General features: G+C 38.1%; 1 protein-coding gene across 3 annotated transcripts in view; it reads left to right on the forward strand.

The window, feature by feature from the left end:
* Positions 1 to 26,681, forward strand: part of GRIK2 (glutamate ionotropic receptor kainate type subunit 2) — a 1,356,701-nt gene that overhangs the window by 1,053,509 nt on the left and 276,511 nt on the right. For all 3 annotated transcript variants that reach the window (XM_073627000.1, XM_073626997.1, XM_073626998.1), the window contains one exon: positions 15,278 to 15,396. In XM_073627000.1, the coding sequence (XP_073483101.1) occupies positions 15,278 to 15,396 (119 nt within the window). The remainder of the gene's footprint in view (positions 1 to 15,277; positions 15,397 to 26,681) is intronic.

The following is a 26,681-nucleotide window of genomic DNA, read 5'->3' on the forward strand; positions in this document are numbered from 1 at the left end:
TTTTATGTCCACTGGCATTACTGATAAACATTTCTGAGCTTTATGTGTGTAGTTATTACTTCATTAGCCTTTTTTGATTCAATCTTATTTTATTGAATATTTATAGCATTTATATCCTCAAAACAAGCACTTTTCCATAAAGATTATAAAAATGATATACTTTACCATGTATATATTTGTTACCACATATAGAACAATTTATTATCACTTACTAATGTTAACATTAACATTAGTAAGTGGTAACAGATTAAGAACTATTATTTTTCATAAGCAAAGATCCCACATGTAATATTATAAGAAATAAAAAAAAGGGGGGGGATGGAAGAAAAAAAATGAATTGTAATTATATGCATGCAATTCACTAGTGTATGAGAGAAGGAGATAATAAATCCATGGTTAGACGTAAATTGTCATGAACCTTATGTTTGGTAAGGGAAAGATCATTTGGTTTTATTGAAGGAATGGTTACTAAAGTAATTGTTTAGAATAGCGGTAACGTGCATGGTATAAAAATTAAGATTTAGTTGGGGAAAATAGGGAAACATGGAAATATAGGGTAAAATTAGGAACGATGACATAATACCCCCACTCCCTACATGCTATTCAGGCACCACCTTTATATCCCATTATAGCCTTCTTATAGAAAAATGATTATGAAAATCTTGAGAGCCCCTAAATACCATCCAAGCTGCCAAGCATTTGTATAAAATTATTGTTTATCATAGGCTTTATCAGTCAAATACTCTATTTGCATAATGGATTCCAGTTCAATGACCCAGGTAAAAATGGCATATGTTGTGTTTGCCAAAAGCAAAGGGTACCTGCCCTAGCTACTATAAGAAAATGTCAGATAACATATTTCTTGATAGTCTACCCAGAAATAATAGTCACCCATAGCAACTTGATAAAAAATAATGTTCTTTAGCAAGGTACAAACATTCCACATTAATATTTATGCTACCAAAATGTGTGTGTGTTGTGAATTGCCTCCAGCGTGGCTCTTGTTTCTTCTTGCCGGAAGGCTGACACTTTGAAAGCCCAGAGCTGTTGTAAATCTTTAGGCTGTCAGCATATCTCCCTCTATTGGCTCTGATTTTCAGCACAATGCCAAAAATGGAGAGCCACTGAGTATGTGCAGAGCGGGGTGAGACAGGGTGTTACTAGATTTTAAATAGTATAGGCACTTATTTTTAATATTTTACATATCTTCAGGGACCAGCCTGAAGTCATCTAGCAGGAATTCATTTTCTGCCTAAAGTTTCATGTTAAGAAGAGTTCTTTGATTCTTAGATAGATACACATTAAGTACCTCTCACTTAGAGCAACTGATTTTAAGTGTGCAGTCCCTCTGCTAAAACAGACTAGGACAGTGTCCTGCTGCTTGAGGGGGTCTGCAGGCAGGGGGCGTATGAGAATATGAGATCTCATGACAAGCTTCTCTGAAATTGTAAAGCTGGAAAATTTTCCTTCGATCAGCTCTGCAGCCACCCACAGTCCTAACCCTTTTCTGCAAAAACAAAAATCCCTCCCTTTGTTTTTTTATTTTCCTCTTTTCCCTTTTTTACCCCCTTCGTCTGACAAATGTTATATGGAGATGTTATTGTTTTGTTCTACAAATAATATAAAATATATATATATATATATATATATATATATATATATATATATATACTGAGCAAATTTATAAATGCAACACTTTTGTGTTTCCCCCTATTTATCATGAGCCTAACGCAAAGATCTAGAACTTTTTCTATGTACACAAAAGGCCTATTTCTCTCAAATATTGTTCAAAAATTTGTCTAAATCTAGTGTTAGTGAGCACTTCTCCTTTGCCAAGATAATCCATTCACCTCACATGTATGGCATATCAAGATGCTGATTAGGCAGCATGATTATTGCACAGGTGTGCTTTAGGCTGGCCACAATAAAGGGCCACACTAAAATGTGCAGTTTTACTGTATTGGGGGGGTCCTGGGGGTCCGAAAACCAGTCAGTATCTGGTATGACCACCATTTGCCTCCCGCAGTGCAGCACATCTCCTTGGCATAACATTGATCAGGTTGTTGATTGTGGCCTGTGGAATATTGGTCCATTCCTCTTCAATGGCTGTGTGAAGTTGCTGGATATTAGCAGGAACTGGAACACGCTGTCTTATACGCTGATCCAGAGCATCCCAAATATGCTCAATGGGTGACATGTCCGGTGAGTATGCTGGCCATGCAAGAACTGGGATGTTTTCAGCTTCCAGGAATTGTGTAGAGATCCTTGGTACATGGGGCCATGCATTATCATGCTGCAACATGAGGTGATGGTTGTGGATGAATGGCACAACAATGGGCCTCAGGATCTCATCATGGTAACCATAGCCATTGTCCATAGCATACGCCTGCCCATACCATAACCCCACCGCCACCATGGGTGGCTCGATCCTCAACTTTGACATCAGCAAACCGCTCACCCACATGACGCCATACATGTTGTCTGCCATCTGCCCTGTACAGTGAAAACCGGGATTCATCCGTGAAGCGAATACCTCTCCAAAGTCCCAGACGCCATCAAATGTGAGCATTTGCCCACTCAAGGCGGTTACGATGATAAACTGCAGTCAAGTCGAGACCTCGATGAGGACGATGAGCATGCAAATGAGCTTCCCTGAAATGGTTTCTGACAGTTTGTGCAGAAATTCTTTGGTTATGCAAACCGATTGTTGCAACAGCTGACTGGGTGGCTGGTCTCAGACAATCTTGGAGGTGAAGATGCTGGATGTGGAGGTCCTGGGCTGGTGTGGTTACACATGGTCTGTGGTTGTGAGGCATGTGGATGTACTGCCAAATTCTCTGAAATGACTTTGAAGACGGCTTATGGTAGAGAAATGAACATTCAATTTAAGGGCAACAGCTCTGGTGGACATTCCTGCAGTCAGCATGCCAATTGCACACTCCCTCAAAACTTGCGACATCTGTGGCATTGTGCTGTGTGATAAAACACATTTTAGAGTGGCCTTTTATTGTGGCCAGCCTAAGGCACACCTGTGCAATAATCATGCTGTCTAATCAGCATCTTGATATGCCACACCTGGTGGATAGAATATCTCGGCAAAGGAGAAGTGCTCACTAACACTGCTCACTAACACAGATTTAGAGAGATTTGTGAACAATATTTGAGAGAAATAGGCCTTTTGTGTACATAGAAAAAGTTGTAGATCTTTGATTTCAGCTCAAGATAAACAGGGGCAAACACAAAAGTGTTGCATTTATAATTTTGCTCAGTGTATATATATATATAGATATATAGATATATCTATATATAGATATATATATACACACATGCGTAGAGTCACACATGCGCAGTAGGGAACCAGGAAGTGAAGCCGCAAGACTTCACTTCCTGAATCCCTTAACAAAGATGGCGACGACAGCACCCGACAGCCGAGGGACAGATCGGCTTTGGGTGCGGACATCGCGGGCGCCCTGGACAGGTAAGTGTCTTTATTTTAAAAGTCAGCAGCTGCAGTATTTGTAGCTGCTGACTTTTCAAGAAAAAAAAAATCGGCTGACCTCCACTTTAAGTCCTATGTTACTAGGGGGTTGCTGTAATGTGCATTGACTTACAGTTGCTCTTCTACTGCCCCAGATGAACTCCTGAAACATTTTAGAAATACATTTAAGGTCTAAACTTCCAAGAAACGTATGGATAACCTGTATAATATAGAAAAATTTATCAAAAGCCACCATTTTAATTAAGTCAAACCTACCCATACTGTATGTTAAAATGAGACCAAGTGGTTAGCGTTGATTTAAATGAGTGCAATACGGGAGAAATTTTGATCCTATATTAATCATGGGGCTTCTTAGGGATTGACACCCCAAGATATGAAATTTTGTCTTTACACCAGATAAAAGGATAACGATTGCTAAGTAGACTTATTACATTTGATTAGATCAAGTGCCTTTGATTTGTCAAAATTAATAGAATAACCAGAGATCTGAACAAAAGATGTAATAAGAGACAATATGTGAGGAAGGGAAGATTCAGGGCGGGATATGTAAACAAGTAGGTGTTCTGCAAAATCTTTACTTTTTAAAAGTCTTATGGCCTATAGGTATACCCTGGAATGTGGTTTGGGAGTCAGAAAAAAGAGTCCAGTGCAACGTTTAATAAAATGGGTAAAAAGGGGTAGGCTTAACTAATACCTTGGGATTTTGGTATGGGAGAAGAAATTTGGATATCAATTACTAGCAATGTGTGGGGGTTTAGAATAAATGTATTGGATATGAGAGAAAAATGTTTGGCCAAGGCCTCTGAAAGAAAGTGCATAATTAAAAAGAGACAATTCTATTTTGTTGAAAGCTTTCACAGCATCAAGACTTATGAGAATCATAATAGAGGAAGTGGGAGATTGTTGTACTACTTGGACCATGGTCACTAGACATGTGCACACGGAAATATTTCTTTTCGGAATTTCGTTTTCGTCCGAAAAATAAATTTATTTCGTTACTCCCGAAATTCATTTTTATTTATTTTGTTTTTCGTTAAAAATTGCATTCGTCTGAAAATCCAAATTAATTAAGGTTGAATCTGTCATTGATAGCTTATGGTGTCTGTGGAATGTTCAAAGAGGATTCGACGGAGCAGCTAAACTGTACGTGTACATTTACGGTCGAATTTTCCGCCTACAAGCTAGCTGTAGTAGAATTCTAATGTTGTATGACTAGTAATAATTATATTTATTAATTATTTTACTATTCAACCAACATTAGAATTTTTCTATAGCCTATGGGCGGATGCGTTTGAACGGAAATGTACGATTGCAGCGTCGTACAGTTTAGCTGCTCCGTCGAATCTTCTTAGAACTTTCAACAGACACCATAAGCCAAAGATTCAACGTTTGTATGTTTTTCATTGCTTTGTCGAATCTTCGTCATTCATGTTGAATGGTCTACTCTACCCCAACAGTCAGCCAACTTCCACATTCGTTTCTCAATCTCCAAGTGCAATGGCAGGCGCGGCATCCAACGTTGTGTCAGCTATTGATATGGCATTATAATATAGAATCTATAATAATAAATCCCCCCCCACAACACAGGAAGCCTCTGAGGCTATCACAACACTAGCAACACTAGTATCACTATCAAGTTCACAACAGTAACACTATAGCAGCAGATTATTATGAAAAAGTTAAGTTGAACTGTAGCTTGCTTCACTATTGTTCTGCTGCTGTGCTTATGCTTAATTGCTAAATAATTCAGGTTCTCTGACAAATGGACCAGCTAAGATTGACTGTCTTCTGAAAAGATTCAGTGTGTGTGTCTCTCTCTGCTAGCAAATCATAAGTGAAAGTAAGTTGGCTGTACATGTGTACTTAGTTCTAGCTATTTTACTGCCCCTCCTCTTTGGTTACAATCGGCCAATAACATTCATCATCATCATTATTTTCATTTTACTTCCCCCACCCAATTCCAGCAGCGATCTTTTCTCTCTATGTTGAATCTCTTCTCTCTATGTCAAATCTTTTCTCTCTATGTCGAATCTTTTCTCTCTATGTAGAATAATCTTGGACTAATAGAGTTAAGGTTAGGCACATTCGACCACAGGTTTGATAGACACAGATTGTTATTGTCAGCGTCATGTCGAATCTCCTATCTATATCGAACTGTTGTTGCAATGAAAACGAAAATAAAGCATTTGTTTATGTCGGATCTTTCGGTTTTCGTATTCTGCACTTTCGTTATCTTTGTTAAAACGATAACAAAAATACCTGAAATTCAGATGAAAATGCATTCAGATGAAAACGAATGCACATGTCTAGTGGCCACGATAGCAGCTTGTATGCCCAAAGTAGAGTGCTTATAATGAAGGAAGCACAATTGGTCAGAAGTATTGTGGACATGTGGGTTTGGATGTGATCCACTATGAATTTAGCAACTAACCTATAACTTTGTATTAAGCAGTAATATAAGGGAATTAAGATAGGACATATGCAGGGTTTTATTGCTTGCTGAATGTTTATTAGCTTGTTGGACCTCCGTAGTACTGATTGAGGAGTTAAATTGTTCTCATTGATCATGGGCTGTGTAAAGATGGGTATAATATAGTTCAAGATTATTGAATTTGTGCAGATGGTGTTAGTTTGTAGTCTTAGGTCAGTTATGTAAAAGTGAACTCCAGAAAACTAAACACTTCAAAAACACTTCATTTAGGCCTAGGAACCATGAAAAGCAGTTTTACCTACATGATCCTCAACTCCCACAGGCTCCTCCCTGTTCTCCCCTTCACTCCAGCAGTCTAAGGCCCTCTGAAGTCATTAAGAATAATGCAGGGTCCATAGCCCTGCACTGGACATAAAGGTGCTGAGGAACAGTCTACTGCCAAAGCCAAGGACAGTGTTGTTTGCTGCAGGGGAAGAGGATTAGGTAAGTAAGAGTGTTTTAATCATTCCCTAGTTAAAACAAGCAAGTAACCCTTGTGGTATGGGCACAGCCCACCGCAAGGGAGGTATTTTTATTTTTAAAGAGTTCTGCCTTAAAGATATGTTGCTTCGGACTGTGAGGCCTAGTCAATTTACCAAGAAGAGGTTATATTTTATTTCTTCACCTGCAGAATGTATTGTCACTATATAGTAATTTTTGTTTTGCAAGAGAAGTTTCAAAAGCATTAAAACCAGTGCCTCCTGCCTTTTTTTGGACCAGGTGCCATCTATAAGACTGGGAAACATTAGGTTGCAAACAGTAATGTTTTTATGAGTTTTGAGCATTAGCATAAGATATAATGTGGCCTGTGAGGACAAGAATATCTCTATGAGAAATGTTATTATCTAAATAAATGACAAAGTGTAGTTCAAGGAGACTTAAACTGCCTTGATTTATCAAGATAAGTAGGGAACTTCCAGGTGGAAAGTCTAAATTTATGGCGCCAAAGGATAATGAATGTGTGATGGTAGAATGATTGGACAGGAAAAAGGATCATTTAGAGATAGAATCATCTTTGGTGTAAAGGGATATTCTAAAAAGAGTTGTCTGTAATAAGTGTAGAATAGTCACATTCAGTTGTATGGAATAGTCTCCAGACATATACCAATGGGGTGTTAGTTAGAAAGTACTAACTAACAGTAATTACATTGTACAGCTGTGGAATGAGCAGATGCTTTGGGACTGGCTTACTAAAATTGGGGAGTGCAAAAACTGGTGCAGCTGTACATGGTATCCAATCAGATTCTAACTTCAGCTTGTTAAATTAAGCTTTGACAAAAAAAATCTGGAAGCTGATTGGTTTCTATATAGTGTTGCACCAGATTTTACACTCTCCACTTTTAGTAAATCAACCCATTTGAGTCAGGTTTACTAGACTGCCCAGACAATTTCAAGGAAAATTCATCTGACCTTGGTTAAAGTGAAAAGTTTCCCTTTAATAAACTTTTACCTTTGTATATTTACATCAATTTTCAGATGTATGCCTACAACTGCAGAACTATAACAAGAAGCATATCCATAATTAGAATTCTCATATCCAATAGTTGCTACTATAGAATGTATTTATTTCAGGCATTTATTTAGAACCAACAATTTACACAGCGCTTTTTCATACTGTACATTTGCATCAGTCCCTGCCCTCAAGGAGCTTACAATCTAAGATTCCTATCTCACATGCGTACATACACACATGCCAGGACCATATTAGACAGTAGCTAACTAACCTAAGAGCAGGTATTTGGAGTGTAGGAGGAATACCAGAGGAAACCCATGCAAGACAGGGGGAACATGCAAACCCCACAAAGATTGTGTCCTGCCAGGATTTAAACCAAGGGCCCTAGTGCTGCAAGGTAAAGGTGCTAATTATCAAGCCATTGTGCTGCTTATCTTTCCTCCATGGGTCCAGTACTTACCATTTAATGTTGCTAATTATTTATGAAGTTTACTTATATATTTTTTAACACTCTTAAAGTGTGACGGTTAAGGTTAGAATATATTAACAAATATATTTTACTGTTTCTGATCATACACAATTTTAGCCATTTTACTAATTGTATTCAAATTTCTCTAGTGTTTCATGAAAGCTTAATGATATTTCACCTGCTGTTTACATAAGGTAAAGGGTGTATAGCTGACCTTGTGCTTGCAAAGGTGCTCGTTTTGGTAATTTTCAGAGGAAATGAACCTGATGAGTTTAAGATGTGAACTAATTAGAGCAGGTAGAGGGTTATCTGAAGACATCAGTTGATATGCTAGCAATCTGCCAGACATGTTTGTGTTTTTTGTTCTTTTTTATTATTGTTTTAAGTGTTCTTTTCTAAAATATGGCAGCTTAGTATACCAGTCACAAGGTGTGGAATCCCCAAAGCAAAAGAAAAAAGACAAAAGGACATTCTATTATGTTACTACCAGACCATATGCCCTCAGTACTAGCTGCTGCTTCAAAGGAGAAGGCGAAAAAAATTGACATCATCTTCAAAACACCAACCAAGTGTTCCATTCACCACCCCATTAAATAAACATTATAAATAAAAGGGTTTTGTCCCATACTGAGCTTTCCTTTTATCAAATACTGTAACACATCTAGCTTCAAATGTAGCACATCTCCATTGTGTGGCTTTCAGCTGCACAACTAATTTATTGATCAAAGATTCTGGGGGATTCCCATCCTCCAGTTCCCATGATTCTGGGAAGTGGTATTTTATTTATAGGAGACAGAGAATTTTATATATATATATATATATATATTTCACTTGTTATGCATGTATTATGTCTGTGGTGCATCTGTAGTATAGAATAGGCTGATATGTAGAGATCTGTCAGTTGTCTCTCTGTATTTTCCAGACACTTTTCTGAATCTAAATGCATATTGGTTTTATTTCTTTGGTATTGTACACTTGAGCTGCAGTAAATTGTTTCAACATTCCACTCTCTAGAGAAATCATTGGAGAGTATTGCAGTTTTCATAACTTTCAGCATTAAGTCAAATCTGAACAGTCTAAGAATAAAATAAACTTTCATGAGCCTTATCACAATGACAAATAAATTGGGTCATATTCTTTGTTATATATTTTTAATTATAACCTTCCTAATCAGCCCTCTGAACAATATGACAGTTTATCTATAGAGTGTGAAATGAAAATTCTTTGTTTTTCAAGTACAGGCTTTTAAGACAGGAGGTGTTCTAATATTGTATTAGTATAGTGAAAATGGAGTGTTTGATCCTCTGAATATTAATGTCTTGGAAAGAATATTGTAAAGAAAATTGAATTCTCTGAAGTGACAGAAACCTTATTCAAATAGTTTTGATTAAATGAAAGATATTCACACAATTGAGAGGAATGAATAGCATTTCAGTTCCGAAGTGGCTTTTAAAATTGAAGAAGTTGGGGAGTGTCATTAGCAAAGTAATTAGACTTCCAAACATCTTTAATTAGTCACTGTCTTTTAGTCTGATGTCCTAAATTGTTTCATTGCATGCATACAGTAGGGCTTATCTTTTATTTTTGAAGTGGGGATATGTTTTCATTTTCCATTTGATCATATTTACAATTATTAGAGACACCAGTGGCAAGCTTGTATTTGAAAATACAATACATAGAAAACATTGATAAATAGTAATCTAAAATTAAACGTAAATGTTTCAGCGTTACATTACTAATACAAGGTAATGCAAAAAAGTTATCAGTCTACAGTGTATGTGGTACTGAATTCTATTGCAGCTTTTGATTAAAGTTTTAATTGAAGTCTTGTTTTTTTTCCATGTTATGCAGTCCAATATGCCCCAACACAGTAAAAATAATCAACAAGGTTCATACTCTTTAAACAGTGTTGTTCATTGGAGTACTGTTCAAGAGGCAACTGGAGGCCTGGACCACAGCATAGGGGAAAACAGTAGACTAATGAGGATAAAACATAGCTAAGGAAAAAATAATGCAATTTTTCTTCTTGCTATGCAGCCTGAATGCATAATAAGTAAACAAATTAAGACTCTGTTTGGACTTCTTTTTACATGTTCTTGCATTGATAGTAAGGGGCAATATTGTTTATGTTGTGGACTCTGATTCATACCTAGTGACCTCATTGTATTAGATCCTGTGGATAAATCAGTCAAAGATATTGGGCACAATTCACTTAAAGTGGTTGTTAACCCACCAATGTATCTTTACATAATCCTCATTGTTTTTAATGTAATGGCCCCCTGTGACTGCTTAATAAAAATAATGCTGTATATACAGGCGGTCCCTGGGTTACAAACAAGATAGGGACTGTAGACTTGTTCTTAAGTTGAATCTGTTTGTAAGTTCGAACAGGTACATTTTTTAAGCCAAAAAATCTATTTTTAAGCTTTTTGGATAGCATAAGGAAGGGTTATCACCCCTGTAACCTTTGCTTTGCTGTCTGTGCCCCTGTTCAGAAGATTTCACTTCACTTTCTGTCCCAATGACAATTAGATTTTGAAAATTTTGGGTTGTTGTGGAAGCAAGCCTTGGCGATAAAGCATCAGTGGAGGTACCTTTTTCCCATAATTACTCTTTTACAGGAGTCAGTTTCCCTTCCTAAGGGTAGATTTACTCTCACTTCCTGTTGTCCCCCTCCGTTTGTAAGTAGGAGTCGTTTGTAAGTCAGATGTTTGTAAATAGGGGACCGCCTGTACAGAGGGCTGTGGATGTTGAAGGCACATACACTGACACTGGTGTCAGGGCTCAGCAGACCTGATTTATCAGGGTCAGCATACAAGGGGGAGGGTAGAAACTGTCAGGATCAACCAGGTATTACAGTTGATACATGGGGCCAAACGACACAGCACAAGCACTGTGCTGTATAACATGCTTTAAAGGAGCAGGATCTTCATTTTTTGGGTTAACAAATGTTTTAATATTATCGCATGTGTTATGTCGGTCACGTGACCACTTAACGCATTTGATAATATTAATGTAAATTCACAATTGCTCGTATGTGGTATTTGGCGCAAACACCAAAAAAGCTCATTAAATACTGCATAAAATGGCATTAGAGTCAGTTCACTTAAGGAAATAAATAAATGCATGCAGTAATTAAGTACTGGTCCAAGCTTGCAATAACTATACGATAAACTATGGCAATGGTCAGACCCCCAGTGATTGATTTAAACAATAGGCTGGAAAGTGCAAGATGGAGTAGGTGTCTGCTAGATTTTACTCAGGAATTGTCTCTGGAGGCTGGCAGATGGCATAGCAAAGAGGACGGAGCCCTTTGAATCCAGTCTTCTGAAATCTAAAGCAATGCAAAAGAGGAGCAAGGGAAGAAAATCTCAAGTGTTCCTTTTAAAGAGCACTCACTACTGGATCAATTCATGGATGCTGATACCCTGCAGAAGTTCAGGTTATCCTAGCCACTTATCGTGGAGCTTTATATACAACTCATAGGGTACTTTAAGCCCTCAACACAAAGAAGCCATGTCATACCAGCCATGACTAAATTGCTGGCTACCTTACACATTTTTGGAAAAGCATCATATCAGATGCTTGCGATAACTTACCACATGGTTTCATGATGTATTTACACAGTTGCGAGAATTACATAGTTGGATGCAGTAAAATATTGCTTAGTGAATTGTGCCCAATCAATCATTTCAACAACCACAACAATTCAAATTTCTTTGCAGGGTTCTGTTTTCATAAAGCATTACTATTGACCCACTGGGGCATTTCCTATTGTTCCATAATGTCCAAGGTCATCATTATTTCTTGTCTCCAACTAAATATTAAAGTGATTGTAAAGGTTGTCATTTTTTTAAAATAACAAACATGTTTGTTCAAGAGTTTTATTGAGTTTTCAATAAACAGCTCTTACATTGACAGTATCATTAAGATAGCTCTGTGTACAAGAGTTAAAGTGGTAGTGAAGTCAGGATAATAAATAACTTGCATCCCCTCTGTTTTAGCAAGATCTAAAGTACTATGTGTCTATTTTCTTTTTAAATTCTAATCCTAAATACCTTATCTCACAGCATGGATGAGCAGTCACAGGACATTCTTCTGCTAAGTTTCCCGATGTAAGGAATGTGGGAGGGGCTGAGATAACCCTTTGACATCACCCGCCCAGCATAGGAATATCACGTGACCACTGTGAGATAAGGAATTTAGGATTAGAATTTAAAAAAATGGACACCTACTACTTTAGATCCTGATAAAAGAGGTGATTTAAAAGAGGTGATTTAGGCAAGTTACTTTGTAATTATATTTGCAAGCCAGAGGGAAGAGCAGTAGGAGGGGAGGGGCAGGGAGATTGCTCTCACACACTGCCAATAAGGGAGGGGAGGTGGGGAGACAGAGACAGAGGAGAGACAGGAGAGCAGCGTATGATGGAGGCACGTAAACTGACCGCGGTGTCAGGGCTCAGCAGCCCTGATAAACCGTAGTCAGTTTACAGAGGGGAAGGCAGGATTAGCCAGGTATTTCAGGTGATAGAAGGGGCCAAATTGAACAGCACAAGCACTGTGCTGTATAACATGCTTTAACCACTTCAGCCCCAGAAGGATTTACCCCCTTCCTGACCAGGCCATTTTTGCGATACGACACTGCGTGGTTTTAACTGCCAAATGCGCAGTTGTGCAATGTTGTACCCAAACAAAATTGACACCCTTTTTTCCACAAATAGAGCTTTCTTTTTGTGGTATTTGATCACCTCTGTGGTTTTTATTTTTTGCGCTATAAACAAAAAAAGACCGACAATTTTGAAAAAAAATTTTTTTGCTATAATAAATATCCCCACAAAAAAAATGAATTTCTTCCTCAGTTTAGGCCAATGTATTCTTCTACATATTTTTGTGAAAAAATTTGCAATAAGCATATATTGATTGGTTTGCGCAAAAGTTATAGTGTCTATAACATATTTTGGGACCAGTGACATTTATACAGTGATCAGTGCTATAAATAGCCACTGATTACTGTATAAATATCACTGGCAGGGAAGGGGTTAACACTAGGGGCGATCAAGGGGTTAAATGTGTGTCCTAGGGAGTGTTTCTAACTGTGGGGGGATGGGACTGCCTGGGGGAGGAGACCGATCGTTGTTCCTAAGCAGTAGGAACAACAGATCAGTCTCCTCACCCCTGACAGAATGGAGATCTGTCTGTTTACATTGACAGATCTCTGTTCTGCCCTTCTCAGGAGCAATCTCGGGTAGCCAGCAGCCATTGTGGGCACCGGCCATGTGCATTGGCTCCTATGTCACGTGGCGCATGCCCCCTATACTCCTTAAAGCGCCTGCATTACAGCTACAGTGATTCACACAGGAGTGCCATTCTGCCGCTATCAATCGATGGCGAGCAGTCGGCAAGGGGTTAAAGGAACAGGGTATAATTTATTTTTTTTAGGGTTACAAACACTTTAACATTCATCAGCCAAATTAATAGCCATGGAGCTAAGTGCAGTCTGAAAGGTAACATGCAATAGATAAAAACAATAATACAGGACAAAAGTCTATGATGTATATTAGTACTTCGCTGAAGTAACAGCAAGGACTTGTGGACTCAGTCCGTATAACTATGGTAATTATACATGTAAATATTGACCATCTTCAGTGCAAAGGACAAAACATAACCATCATTATAAACTGCTAAAATGGAATATGAGGGAGCTACCTCTTAAAGGAAGGGAGCTATAGTAAATATCCGGTAAGAGTAAGCCTGGAACTGGGCAACCTGCCCATCTATAAGAAGAGTACTAAAACACTGAATAGTAAGGTCAGTCAAAAATAACAAACATGTTATACTTACCTGCTCTATGCAATGGTTTTGCACAGAGCAGCCCTGATCTTCTTCTGTTTGGGTCCCCAACTTCTTGCTATGGGAGAACTTGAGCAGTCTCGCTCCAAAGTCACGCTCCTGTGGATGGACATTGTCCATTCCCACACAGAGAGTGGCTCGGCCCTGCCCCCGCTCTCTCCTCACTGGCTCACTGGTTGTGATTAAGAGCAGCAAGAGCCAATGTGTGAGCCAATGTGAGCCAATGAGGAGAGAGTGACCTGGGAGAGCAGCTGCTCTCATGCACATGAATACTGGATTGAGATGGGACTTCAGGTAAGTATGAGGGGGGCTGGGGGGGAAACTGCACCCATAAGGTTTTTTTATCTTAATGCATAGAATGCATTAGAGTAAAAAACCTTCATGCATAGAATGCATTAAGGTAAAAAAACCTTCTTCCTTTTAGAACCACTTTAAGCTTCTAACGTTTTGCTAAGGCTGCCTTTACACAGGCCCGTCTCTGGTAAGATCAATAGGATGCTCATAAGTCAATAGCAGTAGAAAAACTACCTTTACAATAACTACAATTATATTGTGAATAGCTATTTTTAACAGTTGTACTTTATACAATGCAAAATATAATTTAAACCAAAATTTTCTGTTTTTATAATGATCCTCAGATAATACTTATTTTAGATGGCAACATGTTGCAAAATAATTTTCATATCTGCCATTGTCATACATCACTAGCAATCCTCTAGAGGATATGTTACAATTACCATTTGTTTTCATCATATCTTTATTGATTACATGAAAAATGACCCAATGAATGGCTGATATAAGTGTGATACTCAAGGAATTCCATCAGGTGAGAGAAATCTCAGCAGAGATATGCTGTTGTTATCCAAACAAAACTTTGTGATCAACAAAATCATTTGGAGCAATAGTGAGCCAACTGTGAATGATGTGTATAGTTTTAGGATAAGTGAATATGTTCTAAAAGCAAGAGTGATGTGTATTTTTACTTGAATTTGAAACATGTGCGCCTGAAAGGTTAACCTGCAGTGAATTCTTAGTAAATGTCACATTCACTGCTTTATAAATATGCCCTTTAATTTAGCCCATATAGCATATGTGGAATTATAAGCTAAAATATAGTATAGTACATATTTAACCGCTTATATAATATCATCTGTTAACTTTTTCTATTATAGTTATTTACGATTATAACATAATAATATGGTTAATATTTGGTGAGTCATTTTTTAGGATTTCTCTTGATTTCTTTATGGTAAACATATTCAATTGTATCATTAGGTTCTATTTTTTTTTTTATTGTAATCTACACATAGTTAAACCTAAAACCATAAACAATGATTACAAATATCAAATATAACCTAACTCTTCCCATGATGAATATTGCAGTTGTTTATACTTATCATCTGCTAGTTGACAGTTCTTTAGAATACTGTTTCAATTTAAAATAACTTCTTGTTTTCTGTTTTTTTGCAGTGTATGTTGGTGGACATATATTCTTCCTGCTGCTTTAAAATATTCTTTTTTCCTTCACTTGCCACAGGTTTAGCCCGTATGAATGGTATAACCCACACCCTTGCAACCCTGACTCAGATGTTGTGGAAAACAATTTCACCTTGCTAAATAGTTTCTGGTTTGGCGTTGGAGCTCTCATGCAGCAAGGTATACGATTCAGCCTATTTTATCACATGGGCACCATGTCCCACTATTTGCTGGGGATAGATCTAACAATGGTACAAGATGCTTGCATGGGTGCCTCTGTGCATGTAGCAATATTCAGCTTGACATTCATAATGATGCATCAAATTGCGGGCATCATCTAATCCCACCCAGTAAATTATTTAAAGAACCTCGGAAATGTTCTTACATACATTACCATGATATTTTATTCTAATCAAATGTAGGAACATTTCATAAATCAACAAATTTTCATTAACAAATGCAGAGTATGGCTTGTAACATCCTCATATTCTAACATCATTTACTATTTCTAACCTGCCATTTTAATTTTGTATCTATAAAAAAGTTTGTATTTACAAATATAAAATCATAACATAATATGCTATATTATTGGCAAAGCTACATTTTTTTGAAATAGTAGCAAACAATACATAAGGACCAACAAATTATTTTTAATAAACAGTTTGAAGAAGTTGTTTCTTGGAGAAATATTTTAAACCTAAAAATAGTGAACACCTTATTTTAATTAAAATGATCAAATGACTAATGTAGTAACAGCAAAGATGTTACTGTTTTTACTGTATACAGTATCTTGTCCTAGGAGGGACAGATATAATTATCAAAACACAGCACAGAGTAATATGCTAGAGGTTTTTTGCTGGTCTATTAATACATATATATATATATATATATATATATATATATATATATATATATATATATATATATATATATATATATATATATATCTATAGATATAGATATATCTATATCTATAGATATATCTATATCTATATCTATATCTATAGATATAGATATATCTATATATAGATATAGATATATATATATATATGTATCTATATATATACATACATAGAGAGAGAAAGAGAGAGAATGTACAGTTAGGAAGTATACATGATAGAGGAGACCCGTACATTTCTTGCTGTCACCTCCTTCTCAGGAAACGGTGGGATATGGTGCTGGACTTGACGTTACCTTGGGTACATGACACTCTGCCCCGAACCGGCACTTTGGTACAGTATTAAGTCTGCCAAGAAGGCTTCAAACTTTTTTGGAATTATTGGAAAACTTAGGTTATGTGTTATTTATATTTTTTCTTCTTATATTTTATTCTAATTATTTCTAAAATGAATAAATGGAAGAAAAAATATTCAGTTGCAGCTACATACTGTATGTCATGAAGATGTATATTTACAACAACAATATGGATCAGCACTAGCATTAATTATTTCCAAAGTGCTATTCAGAATGATTTGTGCCTTGCACTGCTTTAGGAAAAATGTAGAGCTGGTTACTAGGATTGTCTGTCAAACATTTATGAAAAAGTAAAATGAAACTATAGATATGATGATTTTTTTTCTGTAAGCAATAATCATTTCAAAACATGTGTTAAAGCAATAATTTCAGCTCAAACAACTCTTGTAAAAATACAGTTAAAATCCTAAACTCTTGGGGGACAATGGACCATCAAGATTTCATTTTACTTGGCATATATGTCTGACAAAATATTTTAAAATGGGCCTAAGAGAAATTATTTTCATTATTTTCAAAAATAACAATGGTAAGCTAGACATTTTAGACTGCCTATTTAGCACTTTCCAGATATCCAGATTCATTGTTTTTATTTAGTTGTTGCCTTTTCCTTAGCTGATGCATCACTGAAAGGGATGAAAGTGTTTTGCAAGACATAATGTTATATATTTTTTTTAAGGAATGCATATCTGAATTTTAAAGTTTTCCAACATTTTATTCCACTAAATCCTTTCATGCATTATAACTCATTATCTTGCTTTCATTAATAACCATTTCAAAAATGGTTATTTTTTTGTTTTGTTTATTCAGTATTGTATATTTTATATTCAATGCAGCTAATTAATTTGCATGGTTAAGATTCTTTAAAAGCAGAACTATATAGCAGTTTTCCTGCCATTATTTTTCATGCCTGCTATACTGTCATAAGAAACATCTTACAAATTATGCTTCATGTGTGGCGCAGTCAGAGCACTGACTTGTACACTGAGATACTACAAAGTTTATTAGGTCAAGTAAATTATTTCTTGGTGCCAACAGCTTAGTGTTAAGAGTTCTAAACATTTAGCTTTCAACTCCAGGTACAATTTTCATGTTCAGTCTTTTTTTATGGGAAAATCATAGAAGTTGCATGATACAGTATAAAGCTAAAGTTATGCAGCAGTACATTATACACCACATAAGTTTATATACTTGATGTAATGAAAGAGATATAAGATAAGAGGTATATAGGTTGAAAGAGGGAAGAGAGAGGCAAACGGGATACATGATGTTGCAAGGGAAGATGTGGGGGAGTTGAACAGGTGCAGATTGGTCCAGTGAGCTAAGAGAGGGTTATCATATTAGTGTTACTGTTTATGAAGGAGCCTATCAAGGTTTTAGGGAAAACTGACCCTAACAATTAGCCATACCTTTGCCTGAACTTTTAACTTAAACCAAACAATTACATCTTAATACAATCATGTACTTAATATCTGCAGTTTAGCTATCTAACATATATTAATTACCACAATTTAATGTGTACTGTGTGTAAAGGTAAAACCTTTTTTTTCAGTTTTGGAATAACCAGGGAAGGTTAAAGTGATTGTAAAGGCTCGTTTTTAGAAAAAAAAATAACAAATATGTTATACTTACCTGCAATGGATTTGCAAAGAGTAGCCCAGATCCTCCTCTTCTCAGGTCCCTTTTTGCTGCTCCTGGCCCCTCCCACCTGTTCAGTGCATCCACAGCAAGCAGCTTGCTATGGGGGTACTCGAACTGAGTCAAAGCTCCTGTGTCCATTCTGACACGAAGTCCCGACCTAGTCCCACCACCTCTCTCTTCTGATTAACTAACTGACTTTAATTGACAGCCAGGGGAGCCAATGGTGCCGCTGCTGTGTCTCAGACAATCAGGAGGAGAGTCCCAGGTGGCTAAGACATTCGTGGACATCACTGGAGAGAGATGGGGACTCAGGTAAGTAATTGTGGGGTGCTGGGGCGGCTGCTACACACAGAAGATTTTTTATCTTAATGCATAGAATGCATTAAGATTAAAAAAAACTTCTTCCTTTACAACTTTACAACTCCTTTAATTTCTAGGAAGGTTATTTTCTTGTTAGGTTTTTGTTCCACTGGGGAGAATTCCCGTTCTGTCCTGGAATAGTGACAGAATATAAAAGGAAATTTTCCCACAGTGACAGGTTTCAATAGAACATATGTCCCAATTGGTTGATTTATTATCATCTCTTACTTGGATGATAATTTGATCATTTTAAATTTCCCCTCACTTTCTCAATGATCGCCAGGACAAACAGAATGGTAACTTCCCACATCAGTAGCACAGACAAAATAAAAACCCAAAGGTGTATATCACCCATTCCTGTGTCTGATCACTGGATTAAACTAAAACACCATTGACATAATCAAGGGCATTCATAATCAGAGTTTAATCATTCAGTGATCTTAGGCTGTAACTGCCACACTGTTCTACAAATTCCTCCAGGAAGTCAATGTACTTGTGACATCTGTCCTGCAGCTTCTTAAGTCACTGCAAATAAAATTCTTCCGACTGCTTGCGTAACCACTCATTTTCTGCATTAGTTGCCACCAGAACACTCCCAAATAGTTGTCCCTTTAGGTGTGTTTTGAGATTGTGTAACAGATGATAGTCAGAAGTAGGGATGAGCTTCGAGCTTGAGTCGAACTCATGTTCGACTCGAACATAAGCTGTTCGCCAGTTCGCCGAATAGCGAACAATTTGGGGTGTTCGCGGCAAATTCGAATGCCGCAGAACACCCTTTAAAAGTCTATGGGAGAAATCAAAAGTGCTAATTTTAAAGGCTTATATTCATGGTATTGTCATAAAAAGTGTTTGGGGACCTGGGTCCTGCTCCAGGGGACATGGATCAATGCAAAAAAAAGTTTTAAAAATGGCCATTTTTTCGGGAGCAGTGATTTTAATAAAGCTTAAATTTAAACAATAACAGTGTGATATCCCTTTAAATTTCGTACCTGGGGGTGTCTATAGTATGACTGTAAAGGGGCGCATGTTTCCTGTGTTTAGAACAGTCTGACAGCAAAATGACATTTCAAAGGAAAATAAGTAATTTAAACTACTTGTGGCTATTAATGAATTGCCGGTCTGACAATACACATAAAAGTTCATTGATTAAAACGGCATGGGAATTCCCCACAGGGGAACCCCGAACCAAAATTAAAAAAAAAATGAAGTGGAGGGTCCCCCTAAATTCCATACCAGGCCCTTCAGGTCTGATATGGATATTAAGGGGAACCCCGGCCAAAATAAAAAAAAAAATGGCGTGGGGTCCCCTCAATATCTATATATGAATTTTAAGGGGAACCCCACGCCAAAATTTTAAAAATAATACGGCGTGGGGTCCCCCCAAAAATCCATACCAGACCCTTATCCGAGCATGCAACTTGGCAGGCCGCAGGAAAAGAGGGGGGGACGAGAGAGTGCCCCCCCTCCTGAACCGTACCAGGCCACATGCCCTCAACATTGGGAGGGTGCTTTGGGGTAGCCCCCAAAACACCTTGTCCCCATGTTGATGGGGACAAGGGCCTCATCCCCACAATCCTTGGCTGGTGGTTGTGGGGGTCTGCGGGCGGGGGGCTTATCGGAATCTGGAAGCCCCCTTTAACAAGGGGACCCCCAGATCCTGGCCCTCCCCCTGTGTGAAATGGTAAGGGGGTACAAAAGTACCCCTACCATTTCACTAAAAAAGTGTCAGAAATGTTAAAAATGACAAGAGACAGTTTTTGACAATTCCTTTATTTAAATGCTTCTTCTTTCTTCTTTCTTCTTTCTTCTTTCTTCTATCTTCTATCTTCTATCTTCCTTGGGTTTCTTCCTCCATCTTCTTCTGGTTCTTCTGGTTCTTCCTCCGGTGTTCTCAGCCGGCATCTTCCTCCGTGGCATTGGCGTCTTCTTCCCTTCTTCTCCTCAGGCCTCTCCGCATCCATGATGGCATGGAGGGAGGCTCCCGCTGTGTGACGCTTCTCTCTTCATCTTCTTCTCTTCATCTTCTTGTCTTCATCTTCTTTTCCGGCCGCTCTGCATCCATGATGGCATGGAGGGAGGCTCCCGCTGTGTGACGCTTCTCCTCTTCTGACGGTTCTTAAATAATGGGGGGCGAAGCCTCCCGGTGACCCCGCCCCCCTCTGACGCACAGGGACTTGACGGGACTTCCCTGTGGCATTCCCCGTGACTTCAGAAGGGGCCGGGGTCACCCGTTACATTACCCCGCCCCCTTCACATCATGGATGCGGAGCGGCCCGAAAAGAAGATGAAGAGAAGAAGATGAAGAGAAGAAGATGAAGAGAGAAGCGTCACACAGCGGGAGCCTCCCTCCATGCCATCATGGATGCGGAGCAGCCCGAGGAGAAGAAGGGAAGAAGACGCCGACGCTGCGGAGGAAGATGCTGGACGAGAACACCGGAGGAAGAACCAGAAGAACCAGAAGAAGAAGAAGATGGAGGAAGAAACTGAAGGAAGATAGAAGATAGAAGAAAGAAGAAGCATTTAAATAAAGGAATTGTCAAAAACTGTCTCTTGTCATTTTTAAAATTTTTGATAGTTTTTTTGTGAAATGGTAGGGGTACAAAACCCCTTACCATTTCACACAGGGGGAGGGCCGGGATCTGGGGGTCCCCTTGTTAAAGGGGGCTTCCATATTCCGATAAGCCCCCAGCCCGCAGACCCCCACAACTATCGGCCAAGGGTTGTGGGGATGAGGCCCTTGTCCTCATCAACATGGGGACAAGGTGTTTTGGGGGGCTACCCCAAAGCACCCTCCCAATGTTGAGAACATGTTGCCTGGTATGGTTCAGGAGGGGGGCGCTCTCTCATCCCCCCTCTTTTCCTGCAGCCTGGCAGGTTGCGTGCTTGGATAAGGGTCTGGTGTGGATTTTTAGGGGGACCCACACCATTTTTTTTTTACATTTTGGCGCGAGGTTCCCCTTAATATTCATACCAGACTTGAAGGGCCTGGTATGGAATTTAGGGGGACCCCCACACCATTTTTTTTAAAATTTTGGTACGGGGTTCCCCTGGGGGGAATTCCCATGCCGTTTTTATCAATAAACTTTTATGTGTATTGTCGGACCGGCAATTCATTAATAGCCGCAAGTAGTTTTAAATGACTTTTTTTCCTTTGAAATGTCATTTTGCTGTCAGACTGTTCAAAAACGGGAAACATGCGCCCCTTTACAGGCATACTATAGACTCCCCCAGGTATGAAATTTAAAGAGATATTACACTTTTATTGTTTCACTTTAAGCATTATTAAAATCCCTGCTCCTGAAAAAACGGGCGTTTTTAAAACTTTTTTTTTGCATTGATCCATGTCAACTGGGGCAGGACCCAGGTCCCCAAACACTTTTTATGACAACAACTTGCATATAAGCCTTTAAAATTAGCACTTTTGATTATTCATGTTCGTGTCCCATAGACTTTAACAGCGTTCGCGCGTTCTAATGAATTTTTTGCCTGTTCGCAAGTTCTGGTGTGGACCGAACAGGGGGGTGTTCGGCTCATCCCTAGTCAGAAGGAGCCAGGTCAGGCAAATAGAATGGATGGGGCATCACTTGAATGCCTAAGGAGGGCAGTTTTGCAAGTGTTTTACCTGCAGTGTGTGACGAGGTATTGTCATGCAACAGGATGACACCTTTGGCGAGCTTTCTCAAAGTTTTTCCTTGATATTTTGCCTCAACTTCATCAATAAAGCACAGTAATATGATGCATTGAAGGTTGAACCCTTTTGGAGGTAGTCCACCAGCAGAACTCCCTTCTTATCCCAAAAAAACTGTTGCCATTTGCTTCTGCACTTACCTTTGCACACAGAACTTCTTTGGCCTGGGGGAACCACTGTGCCTCCATTCCTTAGACTGTTCTTTTGTCTTAGGATCTTAACAGTAGATCCATGTCTCATCACCAGTTACCAGTTTGTCAAAGAACTCTGACTCATTTCTTCCAAAATGTTCCAAAACAACCAACGATATCTCCACACGTTTCCTCTTGTGTTCGATTGTCAAAAGTTTTGGGATCCACTTTGCTGCAAGCTTTCTCATTTCCAAGTCATTGTGAATAATGGCACAAACTCTCTCACGTGATATTCCCAGATATGTAGCAATACTTTTGGCTGATATTCGGTGGTCCTCCATGATCATGTCATGGATGGCTTTCACATTTGGAGGCACAGAGACAGAAACAGGCCTTCCAGTGGGTTTCTCATTTTCAACACCGAAATGGCCAATTTTAAAATTGACAACCCAACATTTCACTGTTGCATATGAAGGACCACTGTCACCCAAAGTTTGTGACATTTCATTTTGGATCTTTCTTTCGCACCCTCTCATTGGAGAAACAGGAACTTGATTATGGTCCTATGCTCTTCCACATTTAATTTTTCTGGAGGTGCTGCCATGTTTACTTTGGACCTGAAAGATAAGTTGAAATCATAGGTAGTTGATTTTTTCACCATTGAATATAAACAAAATTGGCAAGTACACCCCCCTGCAATTTACAGTTTCCTATCTCAATTTTTTCTGGGTAAGGCTCAACTTTTTTTTGTATAAATCTTCAACCTAAAATTTTGTATATTGTTGCTGCTCTAAATGCTCATTTTGATCATTTAATATCCAAAAATCTGTTTTCATTTCAACTTAACACCAGCCATTTAAAATATCAAGAGTATCCCCTGATATCAGCAATCACTAAATTCGGAAGACTTTCTTTAAAATGACTAGCGTTTAGCAAAGTAAATAGTTTTAAACACCAGAAAAAAAATAAAGAGCGTTTGTGGTTTGAGGCTATAGTGGACTTTAATGGTACCATAACACTTGGGATACACAACTAGATAAAACAAATAACATTTTATTGAATTAACAACAACATTTTAAAATATACAAATTCTAAAACAGCTCTGCAAATTCACTCATATAAGGTGCATCTGGGATAGATGATAGCACCAGTTCACCCTGTGACAATCATATTGGCATGCTCAACATGTTTTGCGGGTAATTCACCGCTTCTTCAGGAGCTTTGTTTGCATATATATGTTGTTTTTTTTTAAAAAACAGAGACATTGTATAATACTACAAAAAGAGGAAGAAAATAATATGAATGACAAGTACAGACAATAAAACTCACATGACATAATTAGGTAATAACATTGTAATAGCAAGTGTGATCCCCCCATGAATATGCTACCCTAACCCAGAGCAACAACATAGGCCACAGTCCAGAGGAGTGGGTCCACCCCGGGGGGTGTGGGAGCCCCTGCAGAAAAAAGAAGGGATGAGGTAGTCTACTAGAAGGATATAATAGATGTCATTATAGATGGCTCAATAAACATGAAAGACGGTTTCATGTTATAGGACATTTAGCCATCAAAGTGGATCAAATATAAAAAAAGAATCTCATGCCAAGAGTATAACTTTATGAACATCTACAAAGTTTGGATATGGAAGACCAACGTATACTATAAACAAGGGGAAAACAACAACAGTGTCTTCCATTCTCGAGGATACACAAATTTACAGACTGACTGTCAAATTTGAACAGCATCGGCAGAAATACAGCAAAACCTTTACCATAAATTCCGTCCATGGAGAAAATATATTTTTTTTTAAGTAACAGCAGGTGTATGCACGTTCATAGAGGACACATAAGTAAGTCTTCCCAGCTGTATCAATAAACAAAGGAATCAGCAGGTGAGTCCTAGGCTGAGTGAGGCACAGGCCACACAACCCTGTCAAAATATATAAGGTGTATAAAGCACCCATTAATTCAGGCAAAATTGGGACAGAATGATTAAGGTATGTAATATTTAGATCTACAGGATACATAAGATGCATATAGCATCACACGCTGTTCTGGCCAGTGGGCGGCACTGGGCAGGAGCCCCACGCAGATAAAAGAGGTGGCAGCGAGAAAAACTCTGGTTACTGTATGTTTAAAAACATCAGTATGTTAAAAGGTCTGGTATAAAAGGGTGCTATGGATATATAATGCTATATATGCTAAATAGGGATTGCTAAAAATAAAGAGTAAACTATGAGGTACTTTATTAGCTGAATTTTGTTTGCAATAGATTTTAATCAAAAGTTTCACATACTTCTTAGAATACAAACAGTATCATACAGATATAGAAAGATCAATGCACCCTCAAGGGTAACCAAGTGTCAGATCATTGTAAATATAATACAAAAACCAATTGTAAAAGTTTAATCCAACCAAATTAGGCTATTGCTTGCCCAGGGTATATGTAAGATAATTGTAATTACTCTGTATCATAAACAGATCAGGAACATTACTTCAAAAAACATTACTGCAAACATTACTGCATTACTGCAGACGATCCAACGTTAACGCAGCAGCATAACCAGATATACGAGCACTTATCACCAGGGTTGATCTAGCACCTCAAGGCACTTTACCTAGCTCCCATATTGATATTGAAATGTGAGAGGCTCTAGGACTCTCCATTTTCATCCATATGATAAATGTCACAAAGCGTAAAAAGAGAAAAAGTGAAAGGTAAAATGAATTAAATAAGAGAAAAGAAGCAGGAATCAATTCCCTCGGCCAAGGCCCCCAACCACCTAATTCCTGGTAGCTATGGGGCCTGATGGTATCTAATCCAGGGGGACCACACTTTTTGGATTCTGGCTTGCTTGTCTCTGAGGATGCTGGTCAGTTTTTCATTGACCATGATCGAGGAAAGTTTATGTTTTACTAATGCAACATTGATCACTGGAGATTTCCATGATAAAGTAATAAGGGCAGATGTAGTCAACAAAAAGCACCACATCCCATGTTTCAAATATAAATGGAAGGGCAAATTTTGGCGGGGGAGGGGTATTTAAAAAATACTCCAGGGACTTTTAAGGTGCTGTTTAAGTAAACAATATACTCAATAGTCAATGAATCTGTACAATCATACTATTTTTTTATATAAAATATCTATACTTTTATTAGAACCATCATGAATTAAAAAACAATGTCTCAAACAAATGAGATAGCATCATAAGAATATAATACACAAGGTGGTAGATCCACAAAACAGTACATTCAAGGTACAGCAACATAGTGCTACTTAATGGTTTCGTGAAAAATTGCCGCTCCACATGTTTCGCTCTCATACGAGCTTCTTCAGGAGTTTAATGGCAAAAATTTGTAGTAGACTCTAAACAGTAAAAAAATATATAATAGTAAATACATACATCATCATAAAGATAAAGTTATTATAGCATATTGGTTGACAATACATAATATCAATAATATCAACCAACTGGTATTTAAGATCTAAAAGTCACAACAAGATTGTACAGAAGCAATCATATAATTTTATTTTTATATGAAGAGAAAAAATAAGTTGAAAAGAGTTTTTGCTAAATATGTCTTACCAGGCTGTAATGCACCGACAGTAAGTAAAACTTGAACCAATTGATAAACTGCTACCGATTCTCCAAAAATGGGGTCTCTCATGTGTAGGACTCCCCCGTCCTGATGTGACCACAGGGGAATATAAAGTTTTAAAACGGTCCTTAAATAATGCAAACGAAATTTTGCAATTAGTTTCAATGTGGATGCAAAATGCATTCAATTCAGTCCATAACTAGATGGATTCATTACCTTGAATAGAACCAATATTTATAAGGGCTTGAGAATGAGACAACCTCCCAAAGGAAATGGACAGTAATAGCCAGAAAAAATCAATGGTAGAATCAACCTATGATTTGTTGTGCAGAGGAGGAGAAATCCCTTCTCGGCACCAATCTCTAAAGGAAATGAAAAAAGTAATTAAAAACGGCTTGATGAGAGCAGTTATTGTCAAAGACTGACAAGACTGCAAATATGACACTTACTTGTGGTGCATTCCTTCGGTGTATTGGGCTTGAAAACAGTCCGTGCCCACCTGATATAGAGGCGCCGGTGGCAGAGCAGTGTGCGGTACACGGTTCCGCCTTTATATAACCCCCATCCCGGCGGCATCTGACCTCACCGCCAGGATAAGGACGCCTAATTGAGAACGCCTGCGTTCCAGCCTGGAGATTTCCATGCTCACACTATAGTAATATTAACTTCTAAGAAAATTTTTAAAATTAAAGTTTGGAGATGTGTGGGTATCATGTCCAGCAAGTCTGCAAACAGTGCTGTTTTAGGAGTTTAGGTATGTTTTGTCCTGTCACTGAGTAAACCAGGGTGAATAT

This window comes from Aquarana catesbeiana, linkage group LG04 (genome assembly GCF_042186555.1).
Source record: "Aquarana catesbeiana isolate 2022-GZ linkage group LG04, ASM4218655v1, whole genome shotgun sequence".
Taxonomy (NCBI): domain Eukaryota; kingdom Metazoa; phylum Chordata; class Amphibia; order Anura; family Ranidae; genus Aquarana; species Aquarana catesbeiana.